The sequence below is a fragment of the Gymnodraco acuticeps genome, unplaced genomic scaffold (genome assembly GCF_902827175.1).
Source record: "Gymnodraco acuticeps unplaced genomic scaffold, fGymAcu1.1, whole genome shotgun sequence".
In the NCBI taxonomy this organism is placed as follows: Eukaryota; Metazoa; Chordata; class Actinopteri; order Perciformes; family Bathydraconidae; genus Gymnodraco; species Gymnodraco acuticeps.
In genome coordinates this window covers 2,523,460-2,538,425 of record NW_022990701.1, presented here as the reverse complement: position 1 = coordinate 2,538,425, position 14,966 = coordinate 2,523,460, and the positions used below count along the sequence as shown (strand labels likewise).

Here is a 14,966-nt window from a genome sequence, read left to right as displayed (position 1 = left end):
AATAAACAAAAGCTAAAACAAGGTAATACAATGTTGAACTTACATTCGTCAGAAAATACTTTAGTGGGGGCGACGACGTTGTTCTTCTGTCCGGTGTGTAAGCAGGCGACTTTTCGTTACCCAGTTAGCCATAACGACTTTTGAACCGGTGTTTTGATGCTAGTGGTGCACCTGTTAGCTTGTTTACAGGTTGTTTAGCCCCCTAGCGGTTATATTATAGAATACACTCACATTAAAGCCTGGCAACTAGCCTCCTAGCAACCATGAAGCTGAAACATGTCTCCACCAACCACTCCCTAAAGAGTGTATTTTCTTTATTTATTCAAAATAATCACATCACAACAGTATAATAACACTAATATTGGACAAATCCTACACCATTAAGTCACAAGCTATTAACTAATACCTCGTAATAATAATAAATATAGACAAAAAAGAGAAAGTGATACCACATCTTGCATAAAGGACTTATTCATAACTGCAAAACTTCCCAGAAGGACTCAAAATGGATGTTCAATAGTTTATTTAATTTATGTTGACTACTATCATAATTCTATATTATTACAGACAAAGACTAAGTAGGCTTGATAAGGGTTAATATAGGATTTTTTTTTACCATTATTCAGCATAAAAGAACTATTATAATATAATAATAACTTTATTTATAGGCTACAGCTCTTTTCAAAACAAAGTCACAAAATGCTTTACATGGAGATATATACAATACATTAGATCAATAGAAATCCGAGGAAAATCCATATATATCATAACCTTCTCGAAGGGAAAATGGCACATGAGTATTTAATGTTTCAGAATTGTTGAATGACAGATCGCACTGAAATCTTAATTTATTCCATTTAAATGTCACTACCAAAGCAGTTTTGGTTAAAGGTGTATATTTGGTTATTCAATTTAACAGGCAGGCCTACAATATTGTTGCTGTCTTTGTTAAGATACAAAATATTAGCCTATTTGTTCACATGGAATGTCATATAACAGCTAATGCTTGATATATCTGGTGTTTGCTGTAATAGTACATGGTATAATTGTACCTTAACACACTACACTTTGCTTCAAATGTAAGACACTCCTAATCTCTGTCTTTTTGTTGCTACTGAATGTGAATGAGCTGACACAAAAGTAGACACTGGACTTCAGATTGACAACATAAAGATGGGAGTTTTATTGATCAGTTCATTCTTTACATTTGTAACTGTTTCTATAGATATACATTCAATAATTTATGTATGCGGTCTCAAACCAGGTGAACTTCATCTCTACAGTCAGTTAAACTTTCTGTATCTACTTAGAAGATTAGTGTTAATTTATCCTTGAAAAACACAACTTGTGCATGTACCACATTTCCTTATGTACCACAGTATTACCTGTGAAATGCACGTACAAAGGAAAATGGCTTTTGGTAGACTCAAGTGGACTGATTTATCGATGTTATGGCCTTGTTTCTTTGATTTTTAAGTTACAAAACCACACATTTCTTGCTATACCTATAGTTCATAAATACAGTATATATTATAACCATTCATCTTGTGCTAAAATCAAAGCTGTGCTGCCGTCAGTTTAAAAAAAAGAGATCTCAACATCGATAACAAACAGGGAAACGGTGCTGCATGTATATATTTTTGCAATATAATGTTTACAGTAATTTTACAGTGTTTTTAATGTCCCAGACTTTCTCTAAACCTTAGCGAATTTTACATAGAGAAAAACAGAGTTAATGTGTGCTTGCAAATTACTGTGTGGGAATGTGTTTTTTTGTTGAATTTGTACTAAAGCCTGGAGAAACGGAGACATTTAAAACAGTTAAAATAATGAATACTTTTCGACAGATCCATGTGGCAATGATGTAAACAGCTCTTTTACATACACAATTACTCAGTCACTCGTTGGTTATATAGATGGGTGCCATGGTTACCAAATCACGTGTACGACAAAGAACACAATACCACAGAAATCAACACCGATCTCACTGCCAACAAACTACCTGCAAAGTCCTCCTGTGTCTATTTCTGTGTCTGCAGGATATTCAACAGGAGTATGAGGCAAACCATTACATTAATAAACAGTAATAATCCATAAAATAATGATCGAAAAGAGAACAAAACAAATAAAGAGACAATATATTCTTCTTTTAAGAGTGGACGGGCACACAAAATGTTGAATATATTACATCGTTGTGCAGACGGTCCGATCATCAGCCAGACAAAATGCTTTAGAAGTTCAGTGTCTCCGACATCATCTTCCACCAGTCCATCAGCTCCTCGCGCTCCTCCTCCTTCCTCTCCATCAGAGACTCCAGCTCAAAGTCCACCTGAGACGGTGAAAACAACGGATTAGACATAATTAACTAAAGCAGAGTTCTTCTTTTACATATTCCAAGTTAGAAATGTCCTACCATAGACTGGATTGTTTTAGATTTTGCAACAAATTCATTGATAAGTAAAGACTCCCACTTCAGAGCTTAAAATGAATAAGGCTTATTACCATGACCCATAAAAAAGACCAAAACAGCTAATAATAATGTAAATAATTTTACAATTTATGTATTAGCAGTTAATTTCCTTTTTTATAATTTTAATATTGTTTGGTCATTAATCTGTATGTTTATATTAAGTATATGTTTTAGATAGTATAATACTGGATACATTTAAATATGGATACATAATGTTCATTCTTTTTTTATTAAAAATTAAATTAAATGTAACTTGATAAACATATTGTTATAAAAAAATAAAAACGGAACTCTCAATTCTTGGGAGTCAGTCATACGTCCCCCTACATATGTGTACTGTAACCAAATCAGGTAATGTCTTACTCATATGCTCGAATATTAAAATATTCACAATAAATTTGAGATTCAGCAAAAAGCACTTCTTGTATACTACCTTGTTGGAAACAAAAAGAGAGCACACAGTGCATGTGAGGCAGAGTTGTGTGTGTCTGTGAGTCTCACCCTGGTTGCAGGGCTGAAGGCAACAGCCACCTTCTTGATGACCGTCAGGTATCCTGGGGCAGTGGCTGCCACTTTGTAGTTTCCTGGAGCAAGGAGGCGCCAGTAGTCTCCATCTTTGGCTACAAAATACAGATTTTCTCATTAATACATGTAAAAAAGCCCCCAACAGCTGCTAAGAAAGTGATGCACTACTGAGTTTGTCCACCAGAGGGCATTACAACATCATACATTACATTCGTGGCACACCTCATGTCACTGGTTATACATGGTTGTCAGGATTGTGTGAATTTTCACTGGATGCTGATACCTGTGGTGATGTCGTGGTCGATGCCCTCCACAGAGATGCTGGCATTGAAAATGGGGCTTCCCTGGAGGTCACGCACAAAGCCCTTTACACCCCGGTGAACCTACAAACACACCAAGAGGAATAATCAATGTTTGGTTCAGGGAAACAGGGCGGAAAATGGGTTTAATGGGACTTAAATGTACATGGCGTGCTCTTTGGAGCGGATAACACACTAGAAAAAAGACAAGGAAATAAATACAACAGCAATATTTACAACAATCCACTAAATTATTTTTATTTTGTTATGGCACATTTTGTAATAATGCTAACAATGGACTCTTTAAGTAACAAAAGTGGAAGTGGTGTTATGTTGTCATACATGAAGAAAACCTCTGAGGTTAGGGTGGATGGCTGTGACTTTGAAACTGTGAGACAGCATTTTATGTCACATCCTCTGACAACAGTCAACACTGGTTTCCCCATAAAGGCAATCTTTGCCCAACCTTAACTAAGTCGTAATCGTTGATCTTACTTAACCCTAACTTGGCTAAAAAAAGGTGTCATAGAAAATCATAAGGAGAAAATGCATCTGTTGTCCCCTTTTGAACAGTACAACTCACAAACAAGTTGTTTATATTATTTAAGTACAAAGACTTCTCGACCATCATCTTACCGATTTCTATTTACCCCGTTTACTATATTTCCCTGAGATAGAGCTATTTAGCTTTTGAATTGATGTTTTTTTTAAATGGTAATTTAGAGTTGACTCTGGAGTTAGTTCATAGAAATGAACTAAAACTAGATTAAAAACGACATCCCATTCACCGCTGAAACTAGAGATAATAAGGACATCTTTTCAGTCCAGGCGATGCTGCCTACCTGCTCGATGTAGCTGACCAGTGAGTTGCGGTTCTGCTCCCAGTAAGTCTTCAGGTTGTCCTCACTGGGGAACTTGTCACAGCTGAGCTCCAGAGTGATCTCAAAACAGTTGCTGCTGAGGTAGTTGAAATCCTGCATTCCTGTGATGGGTAAGAGAGCAACAAGAATAAGAAAGTAGCAGAAAGTAGATTTGTTGAAATTAGAGTAACACACATTTTTGATAGAAATTCTAGCGGTTTAAGGCTTATATGGACAGTTGTATATGCTGGTAAATATATTTTTAGAAACACTGACTGTTGTTTTAAAGTAACATTTTTAAATAGAGCAGATGGACAGTCCAACACATCAGCAGATTATTTTAGCTGAAAATAAATATATACCTGTCTGGATGATAAGTACGATCTAACAGAAGGGTATGTTTGAAGATAAAGTTAAATTCTGCTGTGATAAAAGCCATCCTGTTCTAAACCAGATCAAGGATTATTTCTGAAACAGTATGGAGCTCAAATTATTTTTCTCTAGCGGGTTTATCACAAGGTGAGTTCTTTTTTTATTTCCTGCTTTTTAAACACATGTGCTCGACACAGTACAGGTTAGCTCTGAGTGTTAGCGAGGCTTGCTAATGTAAACGAATACCATATTACGTCCAAAACACGTCAGGCATTGTTTCTGATAGCAACTCTCTGTGGGTCCACCATCCGAAATTACGTAATATCGGCAGCAAATCTGTATCCGCTCGTTGTACCCCCGTTTTTAAAAGATGTGGAAGAGAGAAAGGGTTTTATTTTCTGACGCTGCGTGAGTTCCCCGACGCACCGGGGACACATATTTATACACAAAAAGGGCATTTTGCATGATAGGTCGCTTTTAAAACTTTAACATCAGAGAGCACTGACAAAAAAATGTTTATGTTAAATATCTCGTTCATGCACATTTCTTTAGTAACATAACAGACTCTTATAAGAATACATGTGTTCATGTAAAAAAAGAGTAAACCATAAATAAAAAAGTTGCTATCATGATACATACGTTTTTAAAAAGCCAGATTGAAAAAAATACAGAGGCTATAATGTCAGCAAGAAAATGCAAAGGGAACATGGGAACCTGCATGGGAACCTTATGATTTATGATGACCTTATTTAAGATAAGATCAAATATCCATATTAACATCAGCCTCATCTATATCTAGCCTTAAGTTCTTAACCTATTAACCCAGGCAACCCTTCCTCTGCAGAATCCTAGACCTCACACACTGGGCTCTGGTGACCTCTTACCTCCGGGCACGCTGTACCAGGCCCCTCCGTTAGTGATGCCGTCTTTGAAGCTGGAGTCGTCGTCGTTCTTACGGCAGGGGGGGCGGTTGGGGTCGGACATGACTGGGTTGTACATGGAGTAAGACTTGGCCAGAGACTTGAACACAACATCATCTGGACTGGAGCTGTACTCATGAGTGGAGCCTGAGAGGAGGAACGAGAGGGAAGGGAACACACAAGACCACAATGTTTATACAGCGCCTGGGATAAAGTATTAATGAACTAAACACCTTCATCTGAAACGAATTAAAGGCATGCCTGCGCAAAAACATTTAGTTTACTTTGAGTAATAAATGCACAGGAAGCAGTAGAATGAAACATTCTCCATCTGATTTAGATTAAAGTTACGACTTTCTGAGTGTTTGTTGTTCTCATAACGACTGAGGGAAAAAATGTTCTCAATGAACAGTAAAATAGGGCTGGGTTTGAGATTGTGTGTTAATGTACCAGTGCGGGTCTCATCATATGGGTAGTTGGCCACCACGTCTCCTCCATGCAGGTTAGCTGACAGCACGAAGGGGATATCCATGATCCAGTGAATCACTGCTTTGGTCTCTGGAGCCAGCTGCAAAGAAAAAACATCTTACTCCTGTTTCAGTAACACTGTAGATGTCAGATTTCTTTTTGTGTAAATGTTACACTTTATAAATGTGTGACCCATTTGTAGAGATTAACATGGTCAGTAGGATGAAATGGGTTAAGGCTGAGTACCAAAGACAAAGTATTTATGGATGCTTTTATCTTTTCATGGGTTTGGTTGGCGATAAAAAGTATCAGCAGCCATTTTAACCATTCATACCGCCTGCTTGTGGTCCCTTTAATCCCATGTTCTCTGTGTTTGTGTACCTTGGTGTTTTCTTCCACAGCCTTCTTCATGTTCTGCAGCAGGTGGTTGTTGGCTCCACCCTCCTTCTCATTGATGTAGATGATGCGGTCCAGATCGGGGAAGTTACGGTTCAGATCCACGCCCTGCGCGTTACTGCGGCCCACAAACCAGTCCTTAATCTCTCCGGGCTGAGCAGGAAACAGGAGATGATATTCAGACACAAAGCTTTAATAAATACTAATGCTCCTCTCTATGTGTCAAGAGCCGTGTTGGCTAAATCTGTTGTCTTGTAATCTTGATCCGTCTGATGCTAAAGCCTCAGATCAGGTTTGTTTACTGGGTGTTATTGTTGTGCTGTTTCATCACCTGAGAGGCGGCCTTCTCGAATCCATCTGGATTCATGGAGGGCATCAGGTGGATGCGAGTGTTGTGGACGAGGTCGATGATGGTCTCGTTGCCTTGCTGGTACTGGTTGCACAGGTACTCAGCTAGGTAGATGATCAGCTCTCTGCCCACGGCCTCGTTTCCGTGCATATTGCCGATGTACTTGAACTCAGGCTCACCTGCAGGGAAGACATAAACAGAGATTTAATTCCACATAATTGATTCCACCTTATTCTGTAAAGCGTTTGTACAGCTCATAGCGAGATAATTAACTGAAAACAGGAATGTGTTACAAAGAAGGAGGATTTTCACAAGGTTGAATGTGAATGCACCTTTTACCAGCCAATCACATAAGGCCACTGAGCGAAATATCACAATAACGTCACAATCTTTGTGAGAAAAGGCCATTTTAGCCATGGAAAATCAAAGAAGAGAAGGTCACTGATAAAGTCATTTGTGAGGGAGTTTACCCTGGACACACACACAAACACTCACACACAGATCTATAGACTATAACACTAGTTCTTCACGCTCCAGCAGGGACGAACACACTGACTCATCAGCTAAAAGGTTAAAGACAATTTAACACAGCAGTGCAGAACTCCATTTGGACACTAAAGAGCGACAGACAGTGGATTATTGACCGACACTGTCACAGATTGGTCTGCTTGAATCTTGCTGGAGGGACAGATCTGAGGTTAGAAACGACTTCAACACTGAAGAGTTTCACTCAAGGACATGATATGAAAATAAATTGTATTTTTGTAAGATATGGGCCCAACATCATGCTGTTTATAGCTTGTAATGTGTCATCCTTCATTACAGCATTAACAAAAACAAAAGCAATGTATATTCTCAAATTCGAAATGTAACATTCAAGTACTTTATTTAGAATATTATACATTTTGTAATATACAGACACAATGATCTTAACCCATTTTACATGTGAAAAGTGTCTGAATTTAAGTTGTTTGATATTGACATGTGAAAAGCCTTTTTCTCAACTAAACAATGCTTTTATGACCAAGATTGCAAGGATTTTGTTTTTGCAATAAACCTTTTAAGTCAGTACGTTTTTTCTACCAGCAAAAAAGGTAAAAGCCCACTCTTCTGCTCAAATGATAATTGTAAGTGGGTTTTTTCCTAGGTAAAGCCATGGATAAACAGGCATGGTGACAATTATTTAGCTTTATTTCTTTATAAATGACATTTTAGAATTATTTTTGATTTATATCAACTTACTAATACAATCTTGAACCACCTACAGTATGTTGTCATCCAACATGACTGCTTTCCTTTACCTGCCTTTCTTTATCATCTTTTGATATCAGTGTGCTCAGTAAAGCTGTGTTTTAATGACCCGGCTCCAACCATCTGTTTACTACACTAATTAGCTGTTTCTTCTCTGAATCTCTTTGTGCAAGCTTACAGTATACAAACACATACACACATTAGCAAAAGTGCTACTAAGGAGTTATATAAAGCCGTGCACAAAAGGACAAAGAGGATGACGAAGTAGGTACTGTGCCCACTCTTTTGATTAGCTACAAACCAGAGAACAGTGGCTTTCTGTGGCTTTTTGGGGAAAAAAATCCAGTTTCGATTGAGGTGCTTTTTGTGTGTATTTTAATGTTTTTTACCTCTATTCTGATTGGGCGATTTCCAGGGATTCTTCTCCTAATTCCCATCATTAAGTTCAATTTGTTGCTTGTATAAAAGTAATGCTTTCAAGATTAATTTATACATGTGTGTCAATATTTGCATCTTCTTGATCCAGTTTAGTGTTTTTTTTTTAACGTTTGATGTTTCCTAGTGGCTACACACACACACACACACACACACGCACACACACACACACACACACACACACACACACACACACACACACATCTGGTAGTTAGGTTATTTTTAAACGCTATGGTTCATCTCTGAGTTTCTACTAATGGTTTCAAGACTACAATTAACTCTTTCTGTTCTGAGCGTTGTGAATGTTTTTCACAGGCGTAAGAGGCCTGACAGAGCTGTCAAACACGTATGCCCACACGTTCCACACATACTTTGAAGTTGTACTCTGCCTAAATGAGTTAGTATGTCTCAAACTATTACACAGATGCTCAGTATCTGGAGGCCTTCCCTTACTCCTACACATGTAAGAATTAATGAATTTAAGAGGCAGGGCAGGCAGGCAGGAGAAGGACTAATGGTAATTTACGGCATATACAAGTTTGTATTAATTACATTTATTGTAATTTTTGCTACTTGTGCTTATGTAAAATAACTATTTAAACAGATATGCAAACACATTTAACCAGAGGTGGATTCTCTTCACGAAGGCAAGCAAGAAGCTAGGACAAATCAAAATGTCCTTCTTCCCTCTGGAGCTACCAAGTGTCCTACCTTATTTCTCTGTATGTCAAACTGTCTGCACCTCTCTGAGCTTTTACTCTCCTGTGCAAACACATGACAGGACACTTAAAGTAAAGTAAAAGGTTCACATGTACCTTTTTCATACTTCACATAAGGGCAATGTGGTTTTTGGACAGTTTATCATTTTCCATTTGCGTTTTACAATCATAAACGATGTTCACGGATGAATTTGTTATATGCAAAACATCATTTTATGTATTTGGTAAATGCACAATAGGGCTTTGTAGATTTAAATAAAAACAACTTGGAGAGTGTGCACACCCAAACCAAATTGGGTACAGACACAGGACAACAGCAGTGCACAAAGGAAAAGGAAGGGTAGACCACACTCAAATTATTGTAAGCTCCAAAAACTCTAAGCATTTTGATCTTTAAAGATTGTCTTCGGGCAAATATGTGTTCAAAGAATGATGGGTGTTGTGTTCTCAAAATTGTAGGATGAGCTGTCATTTTTGTAACCAAATCCATTAAAGGTCAGCAATTTGTGGAAAATCACAGTTTCCCAGAGGTTGTCTTAAAAGGGTATTGTGTTATCCAATGCACTATTTTGTTACTAAAACTAGCAAACATGGAGGTTTTATATATTTGTATCCTTAGTCAATCATCAAAACAAATCATTTAAGTAATTCATTGTTCTTGAGCCTATTGAAAGCCAGCTTTGTGTTCATATATTTGCCTAAAGAACATCTTGAAAGAAGATGGTTGCTTTGTTTAATTTTTACGATATTTAGTGTGTGTACAACCTCTCCTCCTTTAGTTTCAATAGTGTAAAAACATTAGAGAGTTACTATAGATAGATATCCCTGAGCGTGTGTGTAAAAGTGTGATGTGGCTTCTCTCATCACAGATCATATAACACATCTGAGGCGGACAAAACCTCACTGTATAATCATAATGTGCCTGGCAGGTGATCAATACAGTCTCCACGGTGACCACGTGACTGCAGCCACGTCATTAGGGAAGCACCCTATTAAAGTGCTCTTAGTCGTCGTGGCAACACTGACACAGGCAGGTGCTTAGGGAGACAAATCAACTCGGAGGATGAGTAAACACACTCAGACTGTCTGCCTGTTTCTCTCACACACACACACACACACACACACACACACACACACACACACACACACACACACACACACACACACATAAATAAAACATAGAAAATTCTGGATTATAAAACAGCTGTACAACGTGTACAAAGAGTCACAGTCTGTAGACCGTTTACAATCTAGCTTCTTCTGTAACTCAACCTCCATTTCTCTCTGTTTTGTATGTTTTATATTTAGATTATCAAAACATATATACACCAAACAACTGACGTGATGCCCACTTTAAACAGTGTTTTCTTAATAAATACTTTAAGATGCCTATGATGATGCCTTTAAATGTATTGTGTTGTCCGACAAAGAGTCCAGACCTCAGTTGACTCATATTCTTCATTTTAACAAACACATACAATTGGTAACAAATGGTAGCATTCACCGACAACAACCAAAGAGACTGCTGACTGCTGGTGGCCAATACACAGCGTGACATGAATCATGCTTGTTACCCAGCATGTTGAGATGCAGCATATGGTGGAAAGAGAAGCACAATTCAAATGTGTGCAGAAGAAGGAAAGAAACAGAAATGAAGCTTTGGCAACAGAAGAAGCAAATCAACACAAAGAAGAAGAAGGAAAGCAGAGTGAAGGCAGAGCGGAGGAGGATGCATGTCGGAGTCTGATGTATAATAAATGACCTCTGTCTGATGGCTTGGCCTTTCTCTCCTCTTTCCGTTTCTGCTTCTCCCTTATTCCCTCTACGTTCTTTCGCCCGTCCTTCTTCTTGTCCCTCATCACCCTTTCACTCCTGTTACATTTCCCGTTTTCTCAATCATCATTCCTTCCTTTTTTTTTATCTCATCCTGTTCTTCCTCTCAGCTGTTTTTGCTATCTGTGCCTGAAGAGGCTCCGCACAGCTATAATGGCCATTCAATGCACTGGGATTGCACTCTATTCTCCTCCACTGTATGGATACTATTAAACCCATGTCTGCGTGTTTTTCACTTTATATTCAATATGTAATGTGATACATATCCAGCGGTGAAGCTGGCTACTACACATATGACCGAGCATCTGTGTGCGTGCTCACTGGAGATTACATACTTCCTGTGTCGTCCGATAAAACACTCCAGCGTCTCCCCTATATGAGAGGGTCTACAGTATATTGAACCCATTTTTTTTGCACCTTCAGACAAAGCCAAAACCATTACAATATAGGGTTTCTCCTCACACTAGAAGCCTTGTAAATAGTTCCAGACATGAGAGTCAGAAGAGTTTGATATGATATGGCCCAGCTGCAAAAAGTAAACACCTCCTCCTCCTCAAATGAGAAAACATGTCAGCGCTGATGAATGGTTGGCGGAATATTGAAAATCTTTAACTCATAGTTTCTATATTTGAAATTCAGCCAGTATTATGATCATGCCAGTAAAACAGTACATTTACACTAAAGCTTTGGTAATAGTGAGGATTTCAGGTGTTGGTAGAGGTTTTGTTGGACAGAGCCAGGCAGCTGTTACCATTCTTTGTGCTAAACTTAGCTAACCTAACCGGCTGCTGTCTCTAGCTTTACGCAGTTTAGCTAGATGAGATTGTATCAAACCTTTCATCTATAACCTCTGTAGTCTATATATTTACTTGTAAGGGATATACCCGGCTCTTTATCTGCTAATTGTTCATGTTTCTTCACCAGCTAGTCTCTAACTCTCAGGTAGCGCTAGCTAGAGGTTTCTTGTTGAAAACAGTTACCTGCTGCAGACAGAAATGGCATTGATGGAAGCGGAGAGAGTTAACCTAAAGGAAGGCTTTTAGCAGGACGTAAAACCAAAACAATGTGTTTAATGACTGATTGGGAAACACTGCTTTGAAGGAACTTAGATGGGAACTGCAGCATTAGAGTCCCTTTTCACCAACAAGTAGTCAGGTGATCTGTTGCTAATATACAAATAATGACTAAAAACTATTTAAGAAGAGTATTAGAGTAACTTGAGTTTATTCCAACCACTGTATGGTTCCTATACTGCATAGACTTTATATGAATATGTTACCAGTGTGTTTACTCTCTGGGCTATAGGCATTTCCTGTGCTGCAGTGTGACAGATGGCTGCTCACTGACAGATGAGCCCAGGACCGTCGTCCTCCGTCCAGCCAACCACGAGCTGCCCGTCAGCTCAGTGCACTAAGCCGATCTGTTGCCCCGGCAACTGCTATTTCGGCTCCACCTCAGAGTTTCAACACACTGCGAGGTCGGATAAAATATTGGTCTGGCATTTTAAAGGGGAATCTTAAAAGAGGTTCCTGTCCTTGCAGATTTCACACACTCATTTATCTAAACCATCTTCCTTCACTCTCCTTTTGACATGTCAGTCTCTGGAGCTCTTCTCCTCTGTTTCATCCCCCTCCTTGCTGTGGACGTTTTGCTTAGCAGAGGTAGAAGGAGAGGAACAGAGAGAGGAGGGAGGGGGTGCTGCCCCTGTTGGAAACTCATCTGGTAGTAATAAGGTCTCCACTCCGCTACTGTGACTCATGCCGACGCACGCCCACCAGACTATTACGGGCTTATTCAGTACGCACATACGGTCATTAGACTCTGTGACCATGCAGCTAAACACACACAACCTGTGGTGCACCGTTCAGAACGCACAGAGAAGAAAATACACCTTTACATGAGACATATAGTTACAAACACCACAAACTGGCCTGTACACCATATAAAGTGTAATTATAGGCAATGTTTTTTTCTTTTTCTTTTGAGGGCTGTTTCAGGGTACATGGAAGAAATTAATCACTTCCAGCTGCAACAGTTAAACCTCCTGTTTGTTTTGAGAGTCAGACTGAAATCACTGATGGGTACATTCATTAAGGTTAAATGTATCCTTTAATGTGGAATTACTGCTTTTGGTGCACTGATGTTTTCATTTTAGTGGAAGTTTATACTGTCACGATATTAATATTAATCTGACTATTAAAAAAAAACCATATATATATACATATATATTGATATCCTGTAATAATACACATATTTTACATTGTGTAAAAAGTCCAGTGAATTTCATTTCTTTGTTTTTTTAAGCTTTTGTGCAGTAATGGTTACGGATTCTTCACCTCATGCTCATATAATGGTATTTGCAAAACAAAAGACGAAATGCACATTAAGTTCAAATTGAATTTCACTGTTATTCTTTCTTCAAAATGAATGATTTCACTAATGCAAATTATTTTTGATATGGTGATTTGTGTGCCCTATTTTGGATTATAAAATGTCCAATTTGGTTTTGTTATTTACCAATTTTTGGTTTTGTTATTAACAACAATAAAATGTATTCATGAAAATATATATTGTTGTCTTGAATTGACTAATAAAGGACTTATTTCCATTATTGAAGCTAGATCATTTTACAATCTTTATCAAGATTGAGATTCTGACTATTATATTATAAAAGCTATATTTTGCTATGGTGTGATTTCATTCCAGATTGATGTCAAACACAAAAGGGAAGAAGTAAAGGAACATGTAATAGAAGCTGGCTCTCCATGTTTGTCTCCATCTAACAGCTTGAGGTAATCTAGGCCATGCTCCTCCATTTTCAAAAACACTTTTGAATAGCGATTCTTTTTTTCTGGTGACATTTGATATTTGTTTTCTACTCCTGCTGTTTCATGGCCATCAGGAGATTTCAAAGGTGATGTTGATCTCCTTAATGCACTCAAGTGATAAAACTGAGACATTTTCCCCATTTGAGGCGTGATGTAAGAAAAAGGAGAAGGTGCTTTGCATCTAAAAGCAGCAGTGATGGTTTGCAGTTCCTGTGGCTGGTGAAAACTGCCCTTCAACCAAAAGGTCTCACATGCTGACTTCTTCTACTCTATGGATTCCACCAGCCTGCAGTCGGGACCTGACAACATCAAGGAGGGTGATGGAGATGCAGGGAAGTCAAGACATTACTCAGATCCACTAAGAGACACCATAACTAGTCCAACCCTATCAAGACTTCATATAATATTCAGTCAAAGGCTTCCTCTTTTGAAGGCCATGCATGGACTATTTTCTCTCATATGCTGCAACCAACACCACTGACACATCTGCTTTTGATTGGGAGGCATATACACTCAAATGGCAGCCCAAACGAGCCGTGGCAATATGATCAGCCCCGTTTGGCATGTTTTTCCCAACATCACGACTAGGTATAAGTACGAAGAGATCTTTATCAACCAGCAAAATGGCGGCTTTGCGTGGCTGATCCCACAATCTATCATCTAGAAACCTCTGAAGTGATGCAGCAGGCCCCTGAATGCACCGCACACACCTGCGCTCCTCCTCTGCTCTTCCCCAGTCATTGCAGCCCCCATCAGCCACACGGATGGTCTCTAATTAACCCTCACATTAAATAAACGCACCTGCAGCCTGCTATGCGCAATAGTGCGTGATGTGTTTGTGTTATTATCACAGCTTGATATAATGGGTGAAGGAAGTCGGGGGACAAAAGGCAGCAGGGATGGGGTGCATTCACCGCATTATGATGACTTTCTGTATGCGTAAAACTGACCAGGTTCGTGCGTCCCGGGGTTGTCTGACATCTCCAGCACCAGCAGCTCGCGGCCCTCGAAGCTCTCCCCGATGGTGTAAATGCGGGTGATGGTCGGGCACTGCAGCCACACCGAGACCAGAGCCTTCCGCAGCTCCTCATAGCGGTGGTACTCGAAGGAGATCTCCCCCTCGGTGCCTGCTGCTGCCGCGCTGACTAGGGCCACTGCGGCCCCGAATAAAACTACCGAAGTGAAGAGTTTCATCTTGACGTGTTCTCTTTTCCCTAAGCCCTGTCTGTGTGTGTCGGTCC

At 39.1% G+C, this 14,966-nt stretch overlaps 1 protein-coding gene across 1 annotated transcript; it reads right to left on the bottom strand.

Annotated features, from left to right (window-relative positions):
* Positions 1–1,159: 1,159 nt before the first annotated feature.
* On the bottom strand, positions 1,160–14,966 carry cpe (carboxypeptidase E; the record flags this gene model as incomplete). The annotated part of the gene is given in 9 exon segments (XM_034231542.1): positions 1,160–2,329; positions 2,972–3,090; positions 3,279–3,378; positions 4,137–4,276; positions 5,411–5,593; positions 5,897–6,014; positions 6,296–6,463; positions 6,642–6,838; positions 14,676–14,966. Coding segments are annotated over 9 exon segments (1,368 nt in total). The 3' UTR covers positions 1,160–2,230.